General features: G+C 46.3%; 1 protein-coding gene across 1 annotated transcript; it reads left to right on the plus strand.

The window, feature by feature from the left end:
• Positions 1-1,713: 1,713 nt before the first annotated feature.
• On the plus strand, positions 1,714-19,471 carry LOC143803696 (uncharacterized). The gene is made up of 5 exons (XM_077281473.1): positions 1,714-1,842; positions 2,407-2,575; positions 16,107-16,211; positions 18,680-18,751; positions 18,917-19,471. The coding sequence occupies exons 1-5, from the start codon at positions 1,714-1,716 to the stop codon at positions 18,928-18,930; spliced, it is 489 nt and encodes a 162-aa protein (XP_077137588.1). The 3' UTR covers positions 18,931-19,471.
• Positions 19,472-21,446: the final 1,975 nt, after the last annotated feature.

Genomic DNA, 21,446 nt, shown 5'->3' on the forward strand with positions numbered 1-21,446 from the left:
ATCACCATATTGACCCTTTAACAAGCCTTGTCACATAACTTAAGATTAGAAGCCAAACTAGAAACTCCATTTACAGACACATGTTTCTGGGTGTTTTCTCCTCATCAGTTCAAAGCGAAAGAACTAGTATCGCTGAGTAAGAGGGGATCACCATAATGACCCTTTAACAAACCTTGCAGCCAAACTAGAAACTCCATTTACAGACACGTGTTTCTGGATGTTTCCCCCTCATCAGTTTAAAGCAAAAGAATTGTTACGGCTCAGTAAGAGATCACCATAATGACCCTTTAACGAGCCTTGCCACATAATTTAAGATTAGAAGCCAAACTAGAAACTCCATTTACAGACACATGTTTCTGAATGTTTGCCCCTCATCAGTCCAAAGTCGGAGAATGGGTTTGACTGGGTGAAAGGCCTCTGACTGGAAATCTAAGGGGTAAGGTTGCTTTTCATAGCGAGTGCCAAGTCTTCAGAAGAAGCCAGAGGTGCAATGCATTGCCTATAAGTCTCCTTACACCAACGTGGCACTTATCATAAGGGGAAACTATCCCTTACAGCAAACAAATACTCTTTGATTTTTATTTTTATTATACAAAGACATGAGAAAATGATCTGATAACGTGGGTAATTATAAACTCGGTAATTTCACAGTATGACTCTGGCGAGACCCCGGTACTGAAATATTCAGTCACTGATACTCTCATGGTATATCAAAGACGTCTGTCGCTTGTACGTTACAGTGTGCATGAAAAAAATAATAATGTACCTAAATCAGCAGTAAAATACCCATCCAGCAGCAGATAACTTATCTATAATGCTTTACTATGTGGATCACCTGTAAATGCACTGGAAAACAATGATAGTGCATAAAATTAACATAGCGTTCCCATGTGTCAGTAACACAGGGAATATTCCGCGGGTGTCACTGTAAACATGCTAATCATCCCTTATTTGCTCTCCTTACCGTCCCTCCCATAGACATTTGACACCTGGCTCCTTAACAAGGTACCTGTCACCGGAGAGAGACAGATTGTCACTTGCACATTGTGCTCATATGCTCAGCGCGAGCAGCTAATACGGAGAGACGGCAAGCTGGCAAAATGGTCTGATTAATACTGAAAGGTAAGGGACACACGATCCTCGGAGAATAGGACGGGTATTTTTATCTCTGCACACAGCGCCATCCATTTGCATATGATAAGTATAGATATCTAAATTTATTAGAAACCGCGAAATACAAGAAAACAACGCAAGTTGTAGCCCCCGATACATTCGCTGTTATTAGGATTTTGCTTTCTGGTTTTACTTTTTTCCCTTTAGCATTTTATATGAAAATGCCATTCATTCAATTAAAAGTTGACATTTTCAGACTCATTTCTTTTCTTCCTCGTAATATAAATTCATCAGCTTTCCAGTTCCAGCATAATCTGCTATGATATAATTATTAAAATATATAAATATTAATGAAGCGGTAAAGAGGCTTACCTGCAGTGCTCCATTCCCGAACAGTATTTAGGACGGGTATTACTCGCTGTGTTTGAAGTTACTGCTATATTTTGAGATTAAGCGAGTTGTATTTTTTTACAGGGGCAATACTTAGACCCTGCTCTTATACTTAAGGGGTTTTTTTTTGGGAAAAAAAATACATCCCATGGCTGCAATTTTGTTTTAAAAAAATAAACTTTGCTTTATTCACCATCCCTGGGTCCAAGGATGAGTCTCCTCCTGGTGTCTGAAATTGTATTCAGCACTGACATCCCGTCGTCAACACTGATCAACATGACGTCAGCCCTGCAGAAAACAACAGACACCGGGAGTATGGGGGAGTCCGGAGAGATATCAGTCAGCCAATCAATTGTACAGCTGATGTCTTGCTTCTGGACTCGAACCCTTGTTCCTGTGGTCAGCATCTCTTTTCGCTGAGCCACAACTGATTTTATTTGGCTGTTTTAGTTCTGTTATCTTTGTTTCTGTTGGTTTTGGGTAACAGGTGTTTTCCATTTACTCGGTTTGTCCTTCCTATCACCTTTTGAGTGCAGCTTTTAATATTTATATTTAGTTATTTATTTTACTCACTTATATAGCGTCATTAATTCCACAGTGCTTTACAGACATTATGTTCTCCTACTGGTGTTTCCTGCTGGTGATAGACTTTGTTAGATTCGTTCACTGTGCTTGTGTTGGTTGTCATTGCTTTGTGTGTGATTCCTTTTCTCCTTAGGGAACGGCTATTTTAGCCATCCTAAGAGCTGATGAGTTACTGCCACCTGATGAAGACAGAGCTGTTCCGTCAAAATGCGTTGAGGATTTCAATAAACAAAGAAACTTTTAATCCTTTCATCTGTGTCCTGTGCGCTCCCATGTGACCGGAGTATCTTGCAACTAAGAGCTAATGAGGGCATTCAGGGTAAGCAGCCATCAAGGGGAAGAGCTGCTAAGGGCATTCAGGGTAAACAGCCATCAAGGGGAAGAGCTGCTAAGTACATTCAGTGTAAGCAGCCATCGAGGGGAAGAGCTGCTAAGAGCATTCAGTGTAAGCAGCCGTCGAGGGGAAGAGCTGCTAAGGACACTCAGGGTAAGCAGCCATCAAAGGGAAGAGCTGCTAAGGGTATTCAGGGTAAGCAGCCGTCAAGGGGGATAGCTGCTAAAGACATTCAGGGTAAGTAGCCGTCAAGGGGAAGAGCTGTTAAGGACATTCAGGGTAAGCAGCCATCGAGGGGGAGGGCTGCTAAGGACATTCAGGGTAAGCAGCCATTGAGGGGGAGGGCTGCTAAGGACAATCAGTGTAAGCAACCGTTGAGGGGGAGAGCTGCTAAAGGACATTCAGGGTAAGCAGCCTTCGAGGAGGAGAGCTGCCAAGGACATTCAGGGTAAGCAGCCTTCGAGGGGGAGAGCTGCCCAAGACATTCAGGGTAAAAAGCTGTCGATGGTGAAGAGCTTCTAAGGACATTCAGGGTAAGCAGCCTTCGAGAGGGAGAGCTGCCAAGGACATTCAGGGTAAGCAGCCTTCAAGGGGGAGAGCTGCTAAGTACATTCAGGGTAAGCAGCCATCAAGGGGAAGAGCTGCTAAGGACATTCAGGGTAAGCAGCCATCGAGGGGAAGAGCTGCTAAGTACATTCAGGGTAGGCAGCTGTTGAGGGGGAGAGCTGCTAAAGACATTCGGGGTAAACAGCCGTCGAGGGGAAGAGTTGCTAAGGACATTCAGGGAAAGCAGCCGTTGAGGGGGAGAGCTGCTAAGGACATTAAGGGTAAGCAGCCTTCGATGGGGGGAGCTGCTAAGGACATTCAGGGTGAGCAGCCTTCGAGGGGGAGAGCTGCTAAGGACATTCAGGGTAAGCAGCCATCGATGGGGAGAGCTGCTAAGGACATTCAGGGTAAGCAACCGTTGAGGGGGAGAGCTGCTAAGAACATTCAGGGTAAGCAGCTTTTGAGGGGGAGAGCTGCCAAGGACATTCAGGGTAAGCAGCCTTCGAGGGGGAGAGCTGCCAAGGACATTCAGGGTAAGCAGCCTTCGAGGGGGAGAGCTGCTAAGGACATTCAGGGTAAGCAGTCTTCGAGGGGGAAAGCTGCCAAGGACATTCAGGGTAAGCAGCCTTCGAGGGGCAGAGCTGCTAAGGACATTCAGGGTAAGCAGCCTTCGAGGGGGAGAGCTGCTAAGGACATTCAGGGTAAGCAGCCTTCGAGGGGCAGAGCTGCTAAGGACATTCAGGGTAAGCAGCCTTCGAGGGGGAGAGCTGCCAAGGATATTCAGGGTAAGCAGCCTTCGAGGGGAAGAGCTGCTAAGGACATTCAGGGTAAGCAGCCTTCGAGGGGCAGAGCTGCTAAGGACATTCAGGGTAAGCAGCCTTCGAGGGGGAGAGCTGCCAAGGATATTCAGGGTAAGCAGCCTTCGAGGGGAAGAGCTGCTAAGGACATTCAGGGTAAGCAGCCTTCGAGGGGGAGAGCTGCTAAGGACATTCAGGGTAAGCAGCCTTCGAGGGGCAGAGCTGCTAAGGACATTCAGGGTAAGCAGCCTTCGAGGGGGAGAGCTGCCAAGGATATTCAGGGTAAGCAGCCTTCGAGGGGAAGAGCTGCTAAGGACATTCAGGGTAAGCAGCCTTCGAGGGGCAGAGCTGCTAAGGACATTCAGGGTAAGCAGCCTTCGAGGGGGAGAGCTGCCAAGGATATTCAGGGTAAGCAGCCTTCGAGGGGAAGAGCTGCTAAGGACATTCAGGGTAAGCAGCCAGTGAGGGGGAGAGCTGCTGAAGACATTCAGGGTAAAAAGCCGTCGATGGGGACGAGCTGCTAAGGACATTCAGGGTAAACAGCCGTCGACGGGAAGAATTGCTAAGGACATTCAGGGTAAGCAGCCTTCGAGGGGGAGAGCTGCCAAAGACATTCATGGTAAGCAGCCTTCGAGGGGAAGAGCTGCTAAGGTCATTCAGGGTAAGCAGCTATCGAGGGGAAGAGCTGCTAAGTACATTCAGGGTAAGCAGCTGTTGAGGGGGAGAGCTGCTAAGGACATTCAGGGTAAACAGCCGTCGAGGGGAAGAATTGATAAGGACATTCAGGGAAAGCAGCCGTTGAGGAGGAGAGCTGCTAAGGACATTCAGGGTAAGCAGCCTTCGAGGGGGGAGAGCCAAGGAAATTCAGGGTAAGCAGCCTCTGAGGGGGAGAGCTGCCAAGGACATTCAGGGTAAGCAGCCATCAAGGGGAAGAGCTGCTAAGGTCATTCAGGGTAAGCAGCTATCGAGGGGAAGAGCTGCTAAGTACATTCAGGGTAAGCAGCTGTTGAGGGGGAGAGCTGCTAAGGACATTCAGGGTAAACAGCCGTCGAGGGGAAGAATTGATAAGGACATTCAGGGAAAGCAGCCGTTGAGGAGGAGAGCTGCTAAGGACATTCAGGGTAAGCAGCCTTCGAGGGGGGAGAGCCAAGGAAATTCAGGGTAAGCAGCCTCTGAGGGGGAGAGCTGCCAAGGACATTCAGGGTAAGCAGCCTTTGAGGAGGAGAGCTGCTAAGGACATTCAGGGTAAGCAGCCATCGAGGGGAAGAGCTGCTAAGGACATTCAGGGTAAGCAGCCATCGAGGGGAAGAACTGCTAAGTACATTCAGGGTAAGCAGCCGTTAAGGGGGAGAGCTGCTAAAGACATTCGGGGTAAACAGCCGTCGAGGGGAAGAGTTGCTAAGGACATTCAGGGAAAGCAGTCGTTGAGGGGGAGAGCTGCTAAGGACATTAAGGGTAAGCAGCCTTCAATGGGGGGAGCTGCTAAGGACATTCAGGGTGAGCAGCCTTCGAGGGGGAGAGCTGCTAAGGACATTCAGGGTAAGCAGCCATCGATGGGGAGAGCTGCTAAGGACATTCAGGGTAAGCAACCGTTGAGGGGGAGAGCTGCTAAGAACATTCAGGGTAAGCAGCTTTTGAGGGGGAGAGCTGCCAAGGACATTCAGGGTAAGCAGCCTTCGAGGGGGAGAGCTGCCAAGGACATTCAGGGTAAGCAGCCGTCGAGGGGAAGAACTGCTAAGTACATTCAGGGTAAGCAGCCATTGAGGGGGAGAGCTGCTAAAGACATTCAGGGTAAACAGCCGTCGAGGGGGAGAGCTGCTAAGGACATTCAGGGTAAGCAGCCATCGAGGGGAAGATCTGATAAATAAGGACATACAGAGTAATCAGCAATTGAGGGGAAGAGCTGCTGAAGACATTCAGGGTAAACAGCCGACGATGGAGAAGAGCTGCTAAGGACATTCAGGGTAAACAGCCGTCGAGGAGAAGAGCTGCCAAGGATATTCAGGGTAAGCAGGCATCGCAGGGGAAGAGCTGCTAAGGACATTCAGGGTAAGCGGATTGCCTACTAGGACCGTGGGGAACTCGGGCCGGGTCCGGCTGTACTTAAAGGGGATGTGTCACGGCAGCAATGACCCGGTCCGTGGCCCTGGGCATCCAATAAAAAGGGTATTGAAATGGGAATAAAGTTTATACAGCTTGTTCATGATGCCACCTGTGGTATTCGGCCAGGGATGGCCAACGCTGCTTAAAGGGGTCCTCTGGGGATGATGATAGTATTGCAGCAGCGGTGGTTTAGATCCCCACAGGTAGAACTTAGTCCCCAGGGCTCCCAGTGTAGTTGGTAAGGATTATAAATGGTGAAGTGCAGGAAAGAATTAGAGGACACAAGGTTGCAGTCTCTTTACCTTTTACTGGTAGTATGTAGCCACAGTCCAGGGTATGGATCACAGGTGATGGTGAGGTCCGGCCAGCCTGGGAGCGATTCGGAATCCCCCTAGTTAGCTGGGGATGGAAGCCTTCCTTATTGTGCTGTGCTTTAGTCCCTTGCTGCCTAAGGCTTCACACAAGGTCCTCTCTTTCTCTCTGTCCTATTAGTAGGACAATATCCATATGGCAGGCAACTTGAGCCTTTATACAGGTGTCTCTACTTGCGGCGACTCTGGGCTCTATATGCTGCTGTGCCTACGGATGTAATGGTGGACAGGCGACTTGAAATCTCCTGCCCGCCGGTTTCTGCTGTGGGGCATACAGTTACCCCCACAACCTCGGGATTCCAGCCACCGGTTTCTTGCGCTGATTCTGGAGTGAGCTCAGTCTCAGATCCACTCCCAGTATCTTTCCTCTTCTTTTCTTCTTCTCCCCTCACAGTCTCTCACAGACTGCTCTGTCAGGAGCTGCAGAACCTCATGTCTGCACAGCCCCAGCTCTTCTCTATACTGACTTCCTAACTCCTCCTCCAGCCAGAATATATAGGGAAGCCACCCACAAACTGGATCAGAGCTCTCCCTTCTGGCCTGGAGTCAGAACAGTGTTGTGTGTACGTGTCACCTGTTAAAGGGATCTTCCTTACTTTCAGGCATGGCATCACCCTCCCCGTGAGGAAGGCAATACCACTGTAACAACCGGCTTCCGGGGTGTTACATAAGCAGCCATTGAGGGGGGAGAGCTGCTAAGGGCATTCAGGGTAAGCAGCCATCGCTGGGGAAGAGCTGCTAAAAACATTCAGGGCATGCAGCCTTTGAATGTAGGAGCCATTGCATTTCCTTAGGACAAGAAGCAGGGTGCACTACAATATAATGTATTAAATGTATGGGTGCTACATCCAGTAGTAGAGCATAATGCACTATAGTAAGAAGAAAAAAAGAAACTACAAAATGATGTGCACACTCAGAATTATCTAACAGATATACACCTGGAGATTTGAGTACTAGCCAGTATATGCCGGGATATTCGTGTTGTATCAGATGCCTGCATGCTCTGCATGTTTCTGGCACAGTTTTGGAGCTTCTCCTTATCAGCATCTGTGATAGGGTATACACCTCAGTAGTGTCCCCATTATTTAGGAGGCCTCATATACCTCCCCTAACTGCGGAATTTAATTGCTGATTTTGCACACCATGTTGTTATGAGCAATTGGACCTGTACTATTGGTTTTACTTGTTTTTATATGTACGGTATGTTTCTTGTTTGCCAATAAAAATATTTTTGTATATTTGTTAGATAATTTTGAGTGTGTACATCGTTTTGTAGTTTCTTTTTTCTTTTTACTATAGTGCGTTGCATTTCCTTAGGGTGCCAACCTCTGGGGTCAGGTTTTCCTAGTCTGAACAGGAACCTATAAGGTTCAGGTGTTTGTCTTCCTGGTTTGTACACTACCCATGTGAATGTGCTTTGGCAGTCATAAGAGCTGACCGCAATGTGTATGGGAGCTGTCAGCTGAACGACGCTTTGGCTGATCGCGGACTACCACAAGTAATGCACTGACGGCTGTGTCCTCTGATGCCAGAGGTTTCACCTTCAATGGAAATGTAGTAGCAGATGGCACCTATTCAAAGTGTAACATGGCAATGGCCAAATGGTCCCCTTTACAGGAAAGAAATCACAGACTGACATGGAATTCTTTACTAGCAAAGATCTGTTCTTCACAGGTAATCAAAATTTTAAAAAAATTGAAAGTAAGATTTACAATTAAAAAGGGGTTGGCTAAAGATATGAGATAAAAAGATGTGGATATGGAGATCTCTATAAATAAGAGAGATCTGACCTGCTGAAAAGATTGCAGTATGTCAGTCACAATTTTGTCTCGCATTTATGGATTTCTTGCCCATGCAGATCAGAGAATATTGTACATCAATAATAATTAAACAAAAGCAAACTAAGAACAATCGTTGGTAATCTAAGACCTATAGACTTTATCTAGAAAACATGTATACAGAATATTCCAGCAATGTTTGACCTAACTTGTTCCTTTAGCTGAAATTCAAAAAACAAGATTTTATAAAGCTGGCATGTAGCAAGTAATACGACATATCGGTAAATTATCTTTATTGGTTCAAACAAAAGAACTTTACTTCTTCCATCGTCATACAACAGTTGGATAACATGCTTGATGGTCACGAATCTCATATAGGGCACAAGAGCTCGGCGGTTGCAGTCTTGCTGATTGATAGCGCTGGCTTGCGTAAGCTTTCTGTGCACGCAGTGCTGGCCCCGAGCTGTCAATCGCAAAGTCATCCTAAACCAGTAATCGGAACGGAGCCATCAGCCTCTCGGCAATACCAAGGCTGCACCGTGCACCATAGTTAACATAATTGATCCAACTCCAGTTTCTGCAGAACAGAGGAAGCAATTAGGACACTAAAAATTCGATTTTTATTGTTTTTACACTGTGTGCACAATTATTAGCAATTAGTACTTTTGATGATTCATTCTATTATTGAACAACTACAGAGCTGTCAGTCAATCCAAAAGGTTAATAACCCTGAAACCTGAATATTTAAAAAAGGTGAGGTTTTGTCTCTTAGGAGAATATCTCCTTGTGCAGAATAATTTCCAACTGAATGAGAAACGTAAATTTTCCATCTCAATTGATCTGTTAAAGTGACAATAATAACGGAACAACTCAAAATATACAAAAATCCATTTCTGACATTTCCATAAAAATATCAGTCACCAATATCGAGGCCCTTCTTTGCAACAACAGTCATAAGCTCCATTCATGGAGTCTGTCTAGTTTTTTTAATCTGTTGATGATCCACTTTTTGGGTAGCTCCAGCTATTTTCTTAAACTGAAAGCTCCTGATTTAAGAAGGGCTTACAAGTCTTCAGTAGTGTTTTCGTCATGTAAGGAAGGGGTCAGGTCGTATTTCTCCATCTTTAAAGTCTTTCTTTGCCCCGTGTGAGTGAAGTCTTTGATGCTACGATGGAGCATTGTCCTGCAGAAAAATCCTGGTTTTCTTGACAGATGCAGACTTTTTCTTGTTCCACTGCTTGATAAAAGTGTCTTCTAAAGGCTGGCAGTAGGTTTAGGAGTTGACTTTGAGTCAGAGGAGTAGCTAGGGTTTTGGTTCAGGGGGTGCGAAACTTCTGAGTGGGCCCCCAACCAGGTAACCTGGATTGCAACTCAGTGACGTGCCCTAATAGTGGAGGAGAACCTCAGCAGATGACCGCGCTGTTACTGAAGATAATCTCTATATAAAGACCAATATGGATATTACCGCCATATGGTCAGTGGTAGATACCAGCCCTACAGAACATATAAGAGATCATAGCACAGTTACAGATAATGACTTACCGCTATCGTTCTTTCTGATGGAATCGTTCATTTTTCCCGTCTTTTCCATCTGGCCCAGACTGACATGACAACTTCTTCCAGCTACGACTCGTCTGCAGAGAATACAACAAAGACACATTTCACTTCTCATATTCCAGCCCCATCACCATCTATTCCGAACCTGCACAAACTCCTCATCCTGCTGATACCCCTGAGCCACTGCTGCCATATGTCACCCTGTTACTGCATCTGATACCCCAATACTGAGCCACTGCTGCCGTATGTGTCCCTATTACTGCACCTGATATCCCAATACTGAGCTGCTGCTGCCATGTGTCCCTATTACTGCATCTGATACCCCAATACTGAGCCGCTGCTGCCGTATGTGTCCCTATTACTGCTCCTGATACCCCAATACTGAGCCGCTGCTGCCGTTTATGTCCCCATTACTGCCCCTGATACCCCAATACTGAGCCACTGCTGCCGTATGTGTCCCTGTTACTGCATTTGATACCCCAATACTGAGCCGCTGCTGCTGTATGTGTCCCTATTACTGCACCTGATAACCCAATACTGAGCCGCTGCTGTATGTGTCCCTATTACTGCACCTGATACCTCAATACTGAGCCGCTGCTGCCATATGTGTCCCTATTACTGCACCTGGTACCCCAATACTGAGCCGCTGCTGCCATATGTGACCCTGTTACTGCATTTGATACCCCAATACTGAGCCGCTGCTGCTGTATGTGTCCCTATTACTGCCCCTGATAACCCAATACTGAGCCGCTGCTGTATGTGTCCCTATTACTGCACCTGATACCTCAATACTGAGCCGCTGCTGCCGTATGTGTCCCTATTACTGCACCTGATACCCCAATACTGAGCCACTGCTGCTGCCATATGTGTCCCTGTTACTGCATTTGATACCCCAATACTGAGCCGCTGCTGCCATATGTGACCCTGTTACTGCATTTGATACCCCAATACTGAGCCGCTGCTGCTGTATGTGTCCCTATTACTGCCCCTGATAACCCAATACTGAGCCGCTGCTGTATGTGTCCCTATTACTGCACCTGATACCTCAATACTGAGCCGCTGCTGCCGTATGTGTCCCTATTACTGCACCTGATACCCCAATACTGAGCCGCTGCTGCTGTATGTGTCCCTATTACTGCCCCTGATAACCCAATACTGAGCTGCTGCTGCCGTATGTGTCCCTATTACTGCACCTGATACCCCAATACTGAGCCACTGCTGCCGTATGTGTCCCTATTACTGCACCTGATATCCCAATACTGAGCTGCTGCTGCCATATGTGACCCTGTTACTGCATCTGATACCCCAATACTGAGCCACTGCTGCCGTATGTGTCCCTATTACTGCACCTGATACCCCAATACTGAGCCACTGCTGCCGTATGTGTCCCTGTTACTGCATTTGATACCCCAATACTGAGCCACTGCTGCCGTATGTGTCCCTATTATTGCACCTGATACCCCAATACTGAGCCGCTGCTGCCGTATGTGTCCCTATTACTGCCCCTGATACCCCAATACTGAGCTGTTGCTGCTGTATGTGTCCCTAATACTGCACCTGATACCCCAATACTGAGCCGCTGCTGCCGTATGTGTCCGTATTACTGCACTTGATACCCCAATACTGAGCCGCTGCTGCCGTATGTGACCCTAATACTGCACCTGATACCCCAATACTGAGCCGCTGCTGCCGTATGTCTCTATTACTGCACCTGATACCCCAATACTGAGCCGCTGCTGCTATATGACCCTAATACTGCACCTAATACCCCAATACTGAGCCGCTGCTGCCGTATGTGTCCGTATTACTTCCCCTGATACCCCAATACTGAGCCGCTGCTGCCGTATGTGTCCCTTTTACTGCTCCTGATACCCCAATACTGAGCCACTGCTGCCATATGTGTCCCTATTACTGCTCCTGATACCCCAATACAGAGCCGCTGCTGCCGTTTATGTCCCCATTACTGCCCCTGATACCCCAATACTGAGCCGCTGCTGCCGTATGTGTCCCTATTACTGCACCTGATACCCCAATACTGAGCCGCTGCTGCTGTATGTGTCCCTATTACTGCCACTGATACCCCAATACTGAGCCGCTGCTGCCGTATGTGTCCCTATTACTGCCACTGATACCCCAATACAGAGCTGCTGCTGCCGTATGTGTCCCTATTACTGCACCTGATACCCCAATACTGAGCCGCTGCTGCCCTATGTGTCCCTATTACTGCCACTGATACCCCAATACTGAGCCGCTGCTGCCGTATGTGTCCCTATTACTGCACCTGATACCCCAATACAGAGCCGCTGCTGCCGTATGTGTCCCTATTACTGCACCTGATACCCCAATACTGAGCCGCTGCTGCCGTATGTGTCCCTATTACTGCCCCTGCTGTGTGGTTCTCTGTGCCCTCTAAATTCTAAAGCAACTCTCTACAATATAGTAATGCCAGGTGCAAGTGCCCTAGAAAACAGTGCCCATATTTTGCCCCTAGAAAGTAATAATGCCCTTTGTGCCCCTTTGATAGCCACAGTAACCTGAGTTCCGCTATAACAATAAGTGCCCACTTTACATTTAATAAAGTCCCGAGTCTCCCCCTGTACAGCTCCCCTATACACAGCATGATGCTCTCTTATACACAGTATAATGCACTCACACAGTATACTGACTCCTTAGTAGCCTCCAAGCTGTTTGATGGCTCCAACAATGTATAATGACCACCACACTGTAACCTCCATACTGTATAATAGCCCCCTAGATAGCCTCCATATAGTATAATGCACCAAATAGTCCACAATATAGTATAATGCACTCCCCATAGGCAGACTCTATAGCATATGGCAGCCCCCATAGGCAGACACTGTAATAAAGCAGCACCCCCATATGGGCAGACCCTGTAATAAGGTAGTACCCCCATAGGCAGACTCTGTAGTAAGGCAGCACCCATTTAGGCAGACCCTGTAATAAGGCAGCACCCCTATAGGCAGACCCTGTAATAAGGCAGCACCCCCATAGTCAGACCCTGTAATAAGGCAGCACCCCCATAGTCAGACCCTGTAATAAGGCAGCACCCCCATAGGCAGACCCTGTAATGAGGCAGCACCCCCATAGTCAGACCCTATAATAAGCCAGCCCCCCCATAGGCATACCCTGTAATAAGGCAGCAGCACCCATAAAAAAAAAATAAATACTCACCTCTCTTCATCCTGGTTCCTGCGCTGCTCACGCTGATCTCCTGACAGCGGGCGCTGGGCAGTGACATGATCGCGCCCTCTGTCAGTGTCGGCGACGTCAGACGCCGACACTGACAGGGGGATAATGGGAGAAGGAGCGCAGTGCTCCTTCTCCCATCACTGAGATCAGCTGTATCAGCTAAATGCCAGTACAGCTGATCTTCTGATGATGGCGGGGGGCCCACTGCTGGCACCGGGCCCCCCCCGCCTGCTCAGGGGCCCCATAGCGGCAGAGCAGGGAGATCGATTCTCCCTGTTCTACCGCTGAATGTAACTGTATCGGCGCACTGCCTGCGCCAATACAGTCACAGTAGCGTAGCTCCGGGTGCCCACACCCTCTGCCCCCCCAGTAGCTACGCTACTGCTTTGAGTCCATCTTCAACCTGAAAAAGTCCATCTAGCTCTTCATTAATAATACCAGCCCATCTGTGAGCACTGAACACCGTGTACTTCTGTGTCTTGCTCAGGGCTGGTCGGGCTCAGCTTTTTTTTTCTTCAATAAATTGGTGAAAAAGGGATAGTGTGGGGGGAGTCTTTATTCATGTCACGACACAGCTGTCGGGTGACCTGGGACCATGGGCTCATTCCCTGTCCTTTACACTAGGTGGCGCCCCAACTCGCCATGTTCTCCAGGGTACTTCAGATGGGGAAGATGCCGGGGCCTCCACCCTTGTCTTATCTCCTGAGTTAGCCCTCCGTCTCTTCTCTTCCCCCACCCAGGAGAGAAGGTGCGCTACTGTGCACCGTAGTACACCAACCTGACAAACAAGGCAACACAGAGAAGGGTTAACTGAAAACTCCAGGCATACAAAACATTCACTCACATATAACAGAGGAATGCATCGGGGTGTGACAGTAAAGGAATAAACAAAAACAGAGAAGGATAAGGAATTACCACACATACAAACCAAGCAACAGTTACCAATAACTCCTCCAGCTCTCCTTCTCATATGTGCTCCTCACCCACCATTAGCCATGCAGCAAATGCTATCTCTGACAAGGATTAGTAACAGAGCCCAGATTATAAAGGGGAAGGGAATTGCTAACCGAGATCAGCTGTGAACACAGGGATTTCCAACATGGCCAATTGACCCCTGCACTGCCAGAAGAAATAAACACATTTAAAATGAAGAAGTGCTTCTTCTCAGTGCCGGAGTAGGAGCCATCAGACGCTGCGGTCTTCTGGCTCCACACTGTGGTAACCCTGTGACAATTCAAATAAATAATTTTTTGTGTGTTTTAATTTTGTATTCCTGGGTTAGTAGTGTCTGATAGACGCCTCTTTATTACTAAACAAAGTGCTTAATGGCAGCTGTGATTTCTTACAGATCACAGCAGTCATCAACCCCAACTACTATCATCGCACCAGTCCAGTGCAATCGGAAGAGTCGGGTAAAGCGCCAGAATAGGAGCATCTGATGTGATTCGCTCACTCTGGGGCGGCTGCAGGCTGCTATTTTTAGGCTGAGAAGGAGCCCATAACCATGGACCTTCCCAGCCTGATAATATAAGCTCACAGTTGTCTGCTTTACCTGGACTGGTTATCAAAAATAGGGGAAACCTCACTTTTTTTTTTTAATTATTTATTTATTAGGTTAAGCCAGGCTAAAAACACGTGCGTAAACGCACTTACAACGCATTGTGCTTTTTTAAAATGCGGATGTACCACATCTGATGCAAGTCTATGTGGAAATTCCGCAAAGAAGACTGAGCTTTCCCACAAGAGAAATTGACATGCCACAGCTCAGAAACTCACACTGCAGGTGATTTTACGCAGTGTTAAAAATAAACATCCCATCCACTGTGCTTATACTGTCCAACGCAGCGTTTTGGATGCAGCGAAAAAACGCTGCTCCCAGATCGCTAGTATTACTGGTGGTGGGCACGCAGCCTACGCTAAACACTGTGGGGAAGCATCGTCGGGAGCTGTATGTGCCAGTATGCATCTCCCTTAGCTCCAGTCCTGTAGGCACGGTCTGTACTGTGCTGAGACAAAGCGTAATTCATAGGAACAAGCCAAGGGAAAGCTTCTTAATGTCACACTGTGAGGGTGTTCACATTGCATTTTTTCTGCTGCTTTATAACATCCATTTTTCAAGTAAAAAAAGCTTTAGGAAACTCCCTTTTCTGTTGTAATCTTAAAATGTCTTTTTTTTGCTTCCTTTTGGCATTTCCTGAGCGTTTTTTGACACCAGTTTTTTTTTTAGTATTTTCCCTTTTTTTGTTTGGCTTTTTTTTACATGATTAAGCAATAAAGAAACTGCTAGACTTTGTTTTGCAATGTAAACGCTAAAAAATGCAAAAAAACTAAAAATCTGTCTTTGCGTTGACTTTTAAGCTAAGTATTGAGCATCTTCACAGTGGGAAATAGCAGAGAAAATTGTGCACTATTTATTTTATATGCTTGGTGTTTTTTGAAAGCCTAAGGGCCCCTTCACACTGTGCAATCAAAGTCTGAACGAGCGTTCGATTTGTGACGTTTATCCGTCCTCGTTCCGAGGTTGCAAAGTGTGACATGGCGTTACGATTTGCGACGCAGCCCAGCATCGTACGATGTGAAAGAAAGAGCAGAACTTTCTTTCGTCGTAAATGTCTCGCTGTGGCGGTCGAAATCGTAGTATGTGACGGCGGTCATACGAGCTCGTAATGCGACTACGTGGGTTGGGCTTCCGCATACCTGTCTCCTGATTGGGCGTGACGTTTTAGCACGCCCATGCTGGTAATACGTCACGCTCGGAGTCGTAGGACTATGGCGGTGTGAAGGGTAGCGTACGATTGCGACGCGTGACGTTCACATCGCAACTACGTCAGAAAAAGCGTTAACATCGTAGAGTGTGACCGCTGGCTACGAGCTCGTACTGCGATGTCGAATATGACGCAAATGCGTCGTAATCGTAGCAGAATCGACCAGTGTGAAGGGGCCCTAAAGCATTCAAAAATACTTCAATGTTTTAACATATGCACAGCAAGTTGTGTTTACATAGAAATGAATATGTTCATTTTTTGAGCGGTTTCAGCAATTTTGCAACATTTCCCGAATCAAAAACCGCCAGTAAAAGAAGCAGTGTGAATTTACCCTCAGAATACAAGACTGTGATGTCCCAAATACAGTGAACAAAGTGTGGTGTGGAAATTAAAGAAAGATGGAAGGATAAATGAATAGATAGATAGATACTGTAGATAGATAGATAGATAGATAGATAGATAGATAGATAGATAGATAGATAGATAGATAGATAGATAGATAGATGTATCGTATAAAATAATCATGTTTATTATAAAATACTTATTTCTTCATGCAGCCTGCAACTATGTGGCAGTGAAAATTGGAGATCTCTGTCGAAAGAAGGAAGATGAGGAGCCTCCAATTCCTTATTCATGCCCAATGTCTGCAAAGGCAAAGCCTAGTAAGTATGAACAAATGCAGCATTTTTTCAGAGCACCTCCACTCATTATATAGTAGATGGTAAATTAATGACAGTATTGGCTAGTAAGAGCAGAGTTATCACTTATGGAAAGAGCTAAACAAGGGTAAGCTATGACCCGGTGGAAAGTTGGCTTCCAGAGATGAAACTCCTCTTCTCCACTCCCATTGCACAGGCCCAGGTGACCAGACAAAGTCATATTTACTACATTATTAAATGTTTACATCTTTTATTAAAAAAAAAGCAAAAAATCGGGCTAGCATACTTGTTGGCATAAGTACAATGTGTAGGTAAAAGCCATCCCACGGCGACGTGGTGTACCCAATCAGGAAGGTCCCTAACTCAAGTAACCCAAACCGCCATGTGCCCACAGGCCTCAAAATGGGAGATGGGCAGAGCAGCACCTGGGCCTGTCTGTGTTTTGCTTTGCACCCTATGTTTTTTCCGTGTATTACTATTATTTAGTTATTTGTTGCAGGATATAGATGTACTGTTTATTCTAGGTTTTGTCTTTTATTATAAACTGCTTGATTACAGCAGCCATGGAGTCAGGAAAAGTTCAAGTATCTACTGAGATTCTTGGCTCCAACAAGACCCCAGAGCTGTCTGACATATTATGAAAGGTCAGACAGCAAAAAACTGGCAGCCGGTGGAACATAGAAATGGTGAAAATGAAAATATACAATCTAAGTCCAGCATCTGATCTGACAGTTCATGGTAAACTAAGAGTCAGGTTCCCAGAGGCGCGCTGGGTCTCGTGCGGTGGAAATGAGTGGAGCTTCAGAGTTCAGTGTCAGGTGGATGGTGAAAAATATTATGTTCTGCTCTTGGTGGTTAGTTGTAAGTTCATCACTTAGAGTATGTGCACATGATGTCTTTTGGACAAAGATGTACCCCCCGAGTTTTTTGGCCTGCTGTGTTCTCCTTGAAGCATCGTTTTTGTCATCCATGCACTCTTTTTTGTTGTTGTTTTTTTCCTTCTTTTTATGAAATAGAGATCAGCTTCCAAGGGGAACCATCTGAAGAATGGTCAGGTTACTCCTTTTAACGCTATGTGAAATGGAAATATGAAGGCGTTAAAGTATTTTTCAGGCAGGTTATGGAGATTTCCTACCTAAATAAAATGTTATGTGCACCTACCCTAAGGGTTCAGTTGAGGTAAAACATTCAGGTCCCAAATCATGTGTAAGGGCTCACCAGATGAGGTGGGTCCGCCAAGCCTCTGGTCTGGGTGGGCACATGGACCCCAGGCATTGGAAGTTTGCAGAGGACACTTGGAAACGTGGGAACCAGGACTAACTAGAAAACTAGGAGCAGATGAACAGATGGAGAGGAACCCGGCAGGGATGGATGCGAGTTGAAACACACTAGTACAAATAATGGAGCACACCAAACAAGTAACCCAAGAGTCTCAATCCCAAGACACAGGAATGTGTCACTAGACCTTAAATAGGTATAGGGAGATTATGTCATTGATCCACACTGGGCAACCTGCAAAACCCAACAGAGTGCAGCGGACCTAGGAGAAGGAAGCGGAGCACAGGATACCCAGGACAGGTGTGTGACATCATCAAAGCAAATTTTGCCATAATTCTGGCATAAATTGCTTTGACAGGTCAACAGTGCCAGCTGATTAACACCTTCCCAAATAGGGCTGGCTCCCAGGAATGGTGCAGCAGAGAACAATCAGCGTTAGACAGGGTAATGATCAGTTGGTACCATTTACTGAAGTTCTGCAAACAGTTCAAGAATTGACAAGTCACATACAGGGTTTTGGTCAGGCCTTCATGGTGAGAGTTCAGTTTCTCTGCTGTGACATAGTGTAGCCTATCTGCTGCTAATTATACCTCTTGTACACAATTCCTTGGATGCCCAGGGTTCCAAGGTAAACAGTTACTGGATCCTTGATCCCTTCTAGGGAGCAGGCAACTTGAATCATGTGGAAAACACTTTCTCTTGCAGCAGTTTCACTGATTCTATGCGCTGCTGAGCTCCAGTGCAAAAGCACACAACTGCTTATTATATGAAAACCGAGTAGTGTTTCAGTTGAGCACGGACCCTGGAAGTCTCTGTGCTCTAGGGACTGATACCCTTCCTCGGGCCACTTGTCCTGGCAAGGAGAGCACACTCTTCTCTGCCTGTGGACCTCCATGTTCCTGCCTCTTCCTACATCTCCACTGATCTGCACATGGCAATCTCTTAGAAGCACCTCCTCCCCCCTGAGGGATCGTGCACACTTCTTGGTTAAGGCAAAAGTGCACAATCTTTCAGTAAGGGATCAGGTAAAATGTGTGGATGCAGTTTTTTTCCAGCAGAGAAACCAGCCCCCACCATAGCTGGAAATACATATATAAGTATAACACACATGCAAGCATTTTGTGACGCTACAGACACGGGCACCACAGATGCATTAGAATCAATATCTCAGTCGACTTTACTTTATTTTACAGATGAACTCCCAGAACAAAACCCAGCACCAGAAGTAAAGACAACCCCAAAAGAAGATGCCCCAGCTCAGCCATGTAGGTCCTGAGGGTAGTGGCCCCCAGTTGTATCACTGGGCATGGCCACCTTTACCTCCTATACCTGGATCCTTTGCTTTTCATCCTCCTTTATGGTGTCAAAGCTGAAGAATTTACATTTTACCGCTGATGCAATAACTCTCCCTTCTTTTCCCCGAACCATAGGTTACCTTGTATGACCTTTAACTGTGAAATCTAGCTGAAGATCCAGAGACGTCAATTAATTCCATGTCACTTGTGAGATAATGATCGTTTCCCTTCAAGACATTTCAGGACATTTTCTTCTTCAGACCTAGTTTGGTTAAAAAAAAAAAAGCCTGAAAGTAAAAGGACACAATCATTATCTCCCCGTCCTGATAATATCAATGTTCAGAGAGAAGATTTTGCTGCAGTCGTCACCTTTAGCTGCATTGTATCATAAGAAACATTGCAACACGACACAAAATACAACAAAAATTGCAAACGCTTTAGTAGGAAGGAAGCAAAGCATGGCTGCGACTAACTGGAAAAGACAAGTATTTTGTCAACACCGCCACTGGGGTTAATTGCAGGACACAGCAAGTACAGAGATGGATGACAGCGGCATCCAAAACCTTCTTCCCGGGAGGAAGATGTTGCTTGAAATTAACCTGTTCTGTTGACCTTAGTGAAAAAGATTCTGTGTTTAATCACAGTCTTTAATAAAATAAATCAATCAGACCTTGACAGCTCGAGTGTGGTTTGTTGGATTGGCTTTTTTCTGATGTTTGTACACCCTAAAAATTTTCATTATTATCTCTTATTTTTTATCTTTATTTATAGCATTCTTAAATTTCCTTTATGAAAAATTGGAAGAGCGGCAAATAAACAGACCCGAAAGACTTAGCTTCAGTGTCAAAGGAAAATACAGCTTATGTAGTCAAATGTCAGTGTGAGACACTCATATTTTAGCCCGTGTCATATCAATTTAGGAGATGTGCATAAAACAAATAATTTACTTTGATCGCCTCTTTATTAAACTGACAAGCTGAATTCCCGCTGGGATGAGGGCATTGTGTATCGCATATGTACGGAGTTACGGGCTTAGATGATTGGTGCAGCAACTTGTTTCCTTTGCTGTGTACGTATTTCACCCCAAACAGCCTAAATTCATCACAGCGGGGTTATTATGAGTAGTTCCTCGCTCGTCAGAAGGATTGCCGACTTGATTGCATGTAGCAATTACCGAAGATTAGGTGGTGGGAGAAGGATCCAGTTGAACGGAAATCTATCTATTTGAGGAAATGGCATTCTGTTCCTAAAGCTACTGTAGAACGATGAGCCAGTAATTATACATTGTTTCCAAATTTTAGAGCAATAACTCATTAATAAAGGTAAAAAAATAAAAATATATAAATATATACTGGTCATATATTTGGACACACCTGACCATGAACTGGTTTTCCTTGTATGTATTGGAATGTGCACATTGTAGATTCAGACAGCAGGCTGCAAAATGATGGAGGAACACATATAAAAAAGAAGTAAAGAAGCATGTGAGAGACAAACTAGATCATGCGTTAATCCTTAGATTTCTCAAAGTACCCCCTGTAAGGTTTCTCTTACTGAGAGTGTTGGGGGACACTCACTTGGCCGCGATATTCAAGCACACGGGCACGGGTTTATAAAACAAAGCAGTCCATGCGGTTTATTATGCCTCATAAACCGGGGTACGCACAGTTCATAACATGAAACACAACAGGCACCAACTGGTGATATTTACTTGCAGCTTCTAACACTTCAGGGTACAGCTTTGCCTCACGGCCACTAACACGCTGGTCCTCCCTTAACCAGTTCCCAAGGGAGACCACACAGTTCATAGAACTTCACAAGCACTACCGGCCTGTACGATACCTGACGGGAGCTCCGGCTCCACCTGCTGACTCCTTGCCAGTCCGCACCTCTGGGTAAGCTGCCTTACAGGGATCACCAACTTGCCTGGCCGGCACGCACTAGTCAGTCCAGACCTCACCGAAGGACTCCAGCTTCCCCAGACTCCATTAACACTCTTCTGGGTAAGCTGCCTAACAGGGATCCCCAACTTGCCTGTCCGGCATACAGTAGTCAGTCCAGACCTCACCGAAGGACTCCAGCTTCCCCAGTTCCACTGTGCACTGCTCCGGGATCTGGTCCTCCTACTAGGACCTCCCACGCCAGCAGGTGCTTTCCAGGAAGCCTCCTCTCAGGCTTCCAACACAGGAACACACCGAGCCCTCAGGAACTCCCTCAGGGATTTTGCACTTGGACCCTTCAGGTCCACACACTGGAACCACACAGGAACATGTGACCCACACCCTGGTCACGTTATGTACCTGTAACCACACCCACAGTAATGGATCACATGGGCTGGTCACGTGATCCTGACATCACTGCAGGTCAATTCTCACGGCCTCCATACAACTCCGTGCACATCCCGGGGAGACCATGCAGCGCCCCCTACCTGTTACAGGGGTTACTGCATCACATATATCACACCCCCTTTTAATCTGCTGACTCCATTATATGCCATTGACATTCTTTCAAGCAGCTCCATCAGGCATCACGTAGAATGGCTTCCAGCAGTCTTGAAGGACTTCCCAAAGGAACCTTCACTCTGCGCCCAACTCATTCCAAATCATTTGAATTTTGTTGATATTTGGTGATTGTGGAGGCCATGTCATCTGAAGCAGCACTTTAT

The sequence above is a fragment of the Ranitomeya variabilis genome, chromosome 2 (genome assembly GCF_051348905.1).
Source record: "Ranitomeya variabilis isolate aRanVar5 chromosome 2, aRanVar5.hap1, whole genome shotgun sequence".
Taxonomy (NCBI): Eukaryota; Metazoa; Chordata; class Amphibia; order Anura; family Dendrobatidae; genus Ranitomeya; species Ranitomeya variabilis.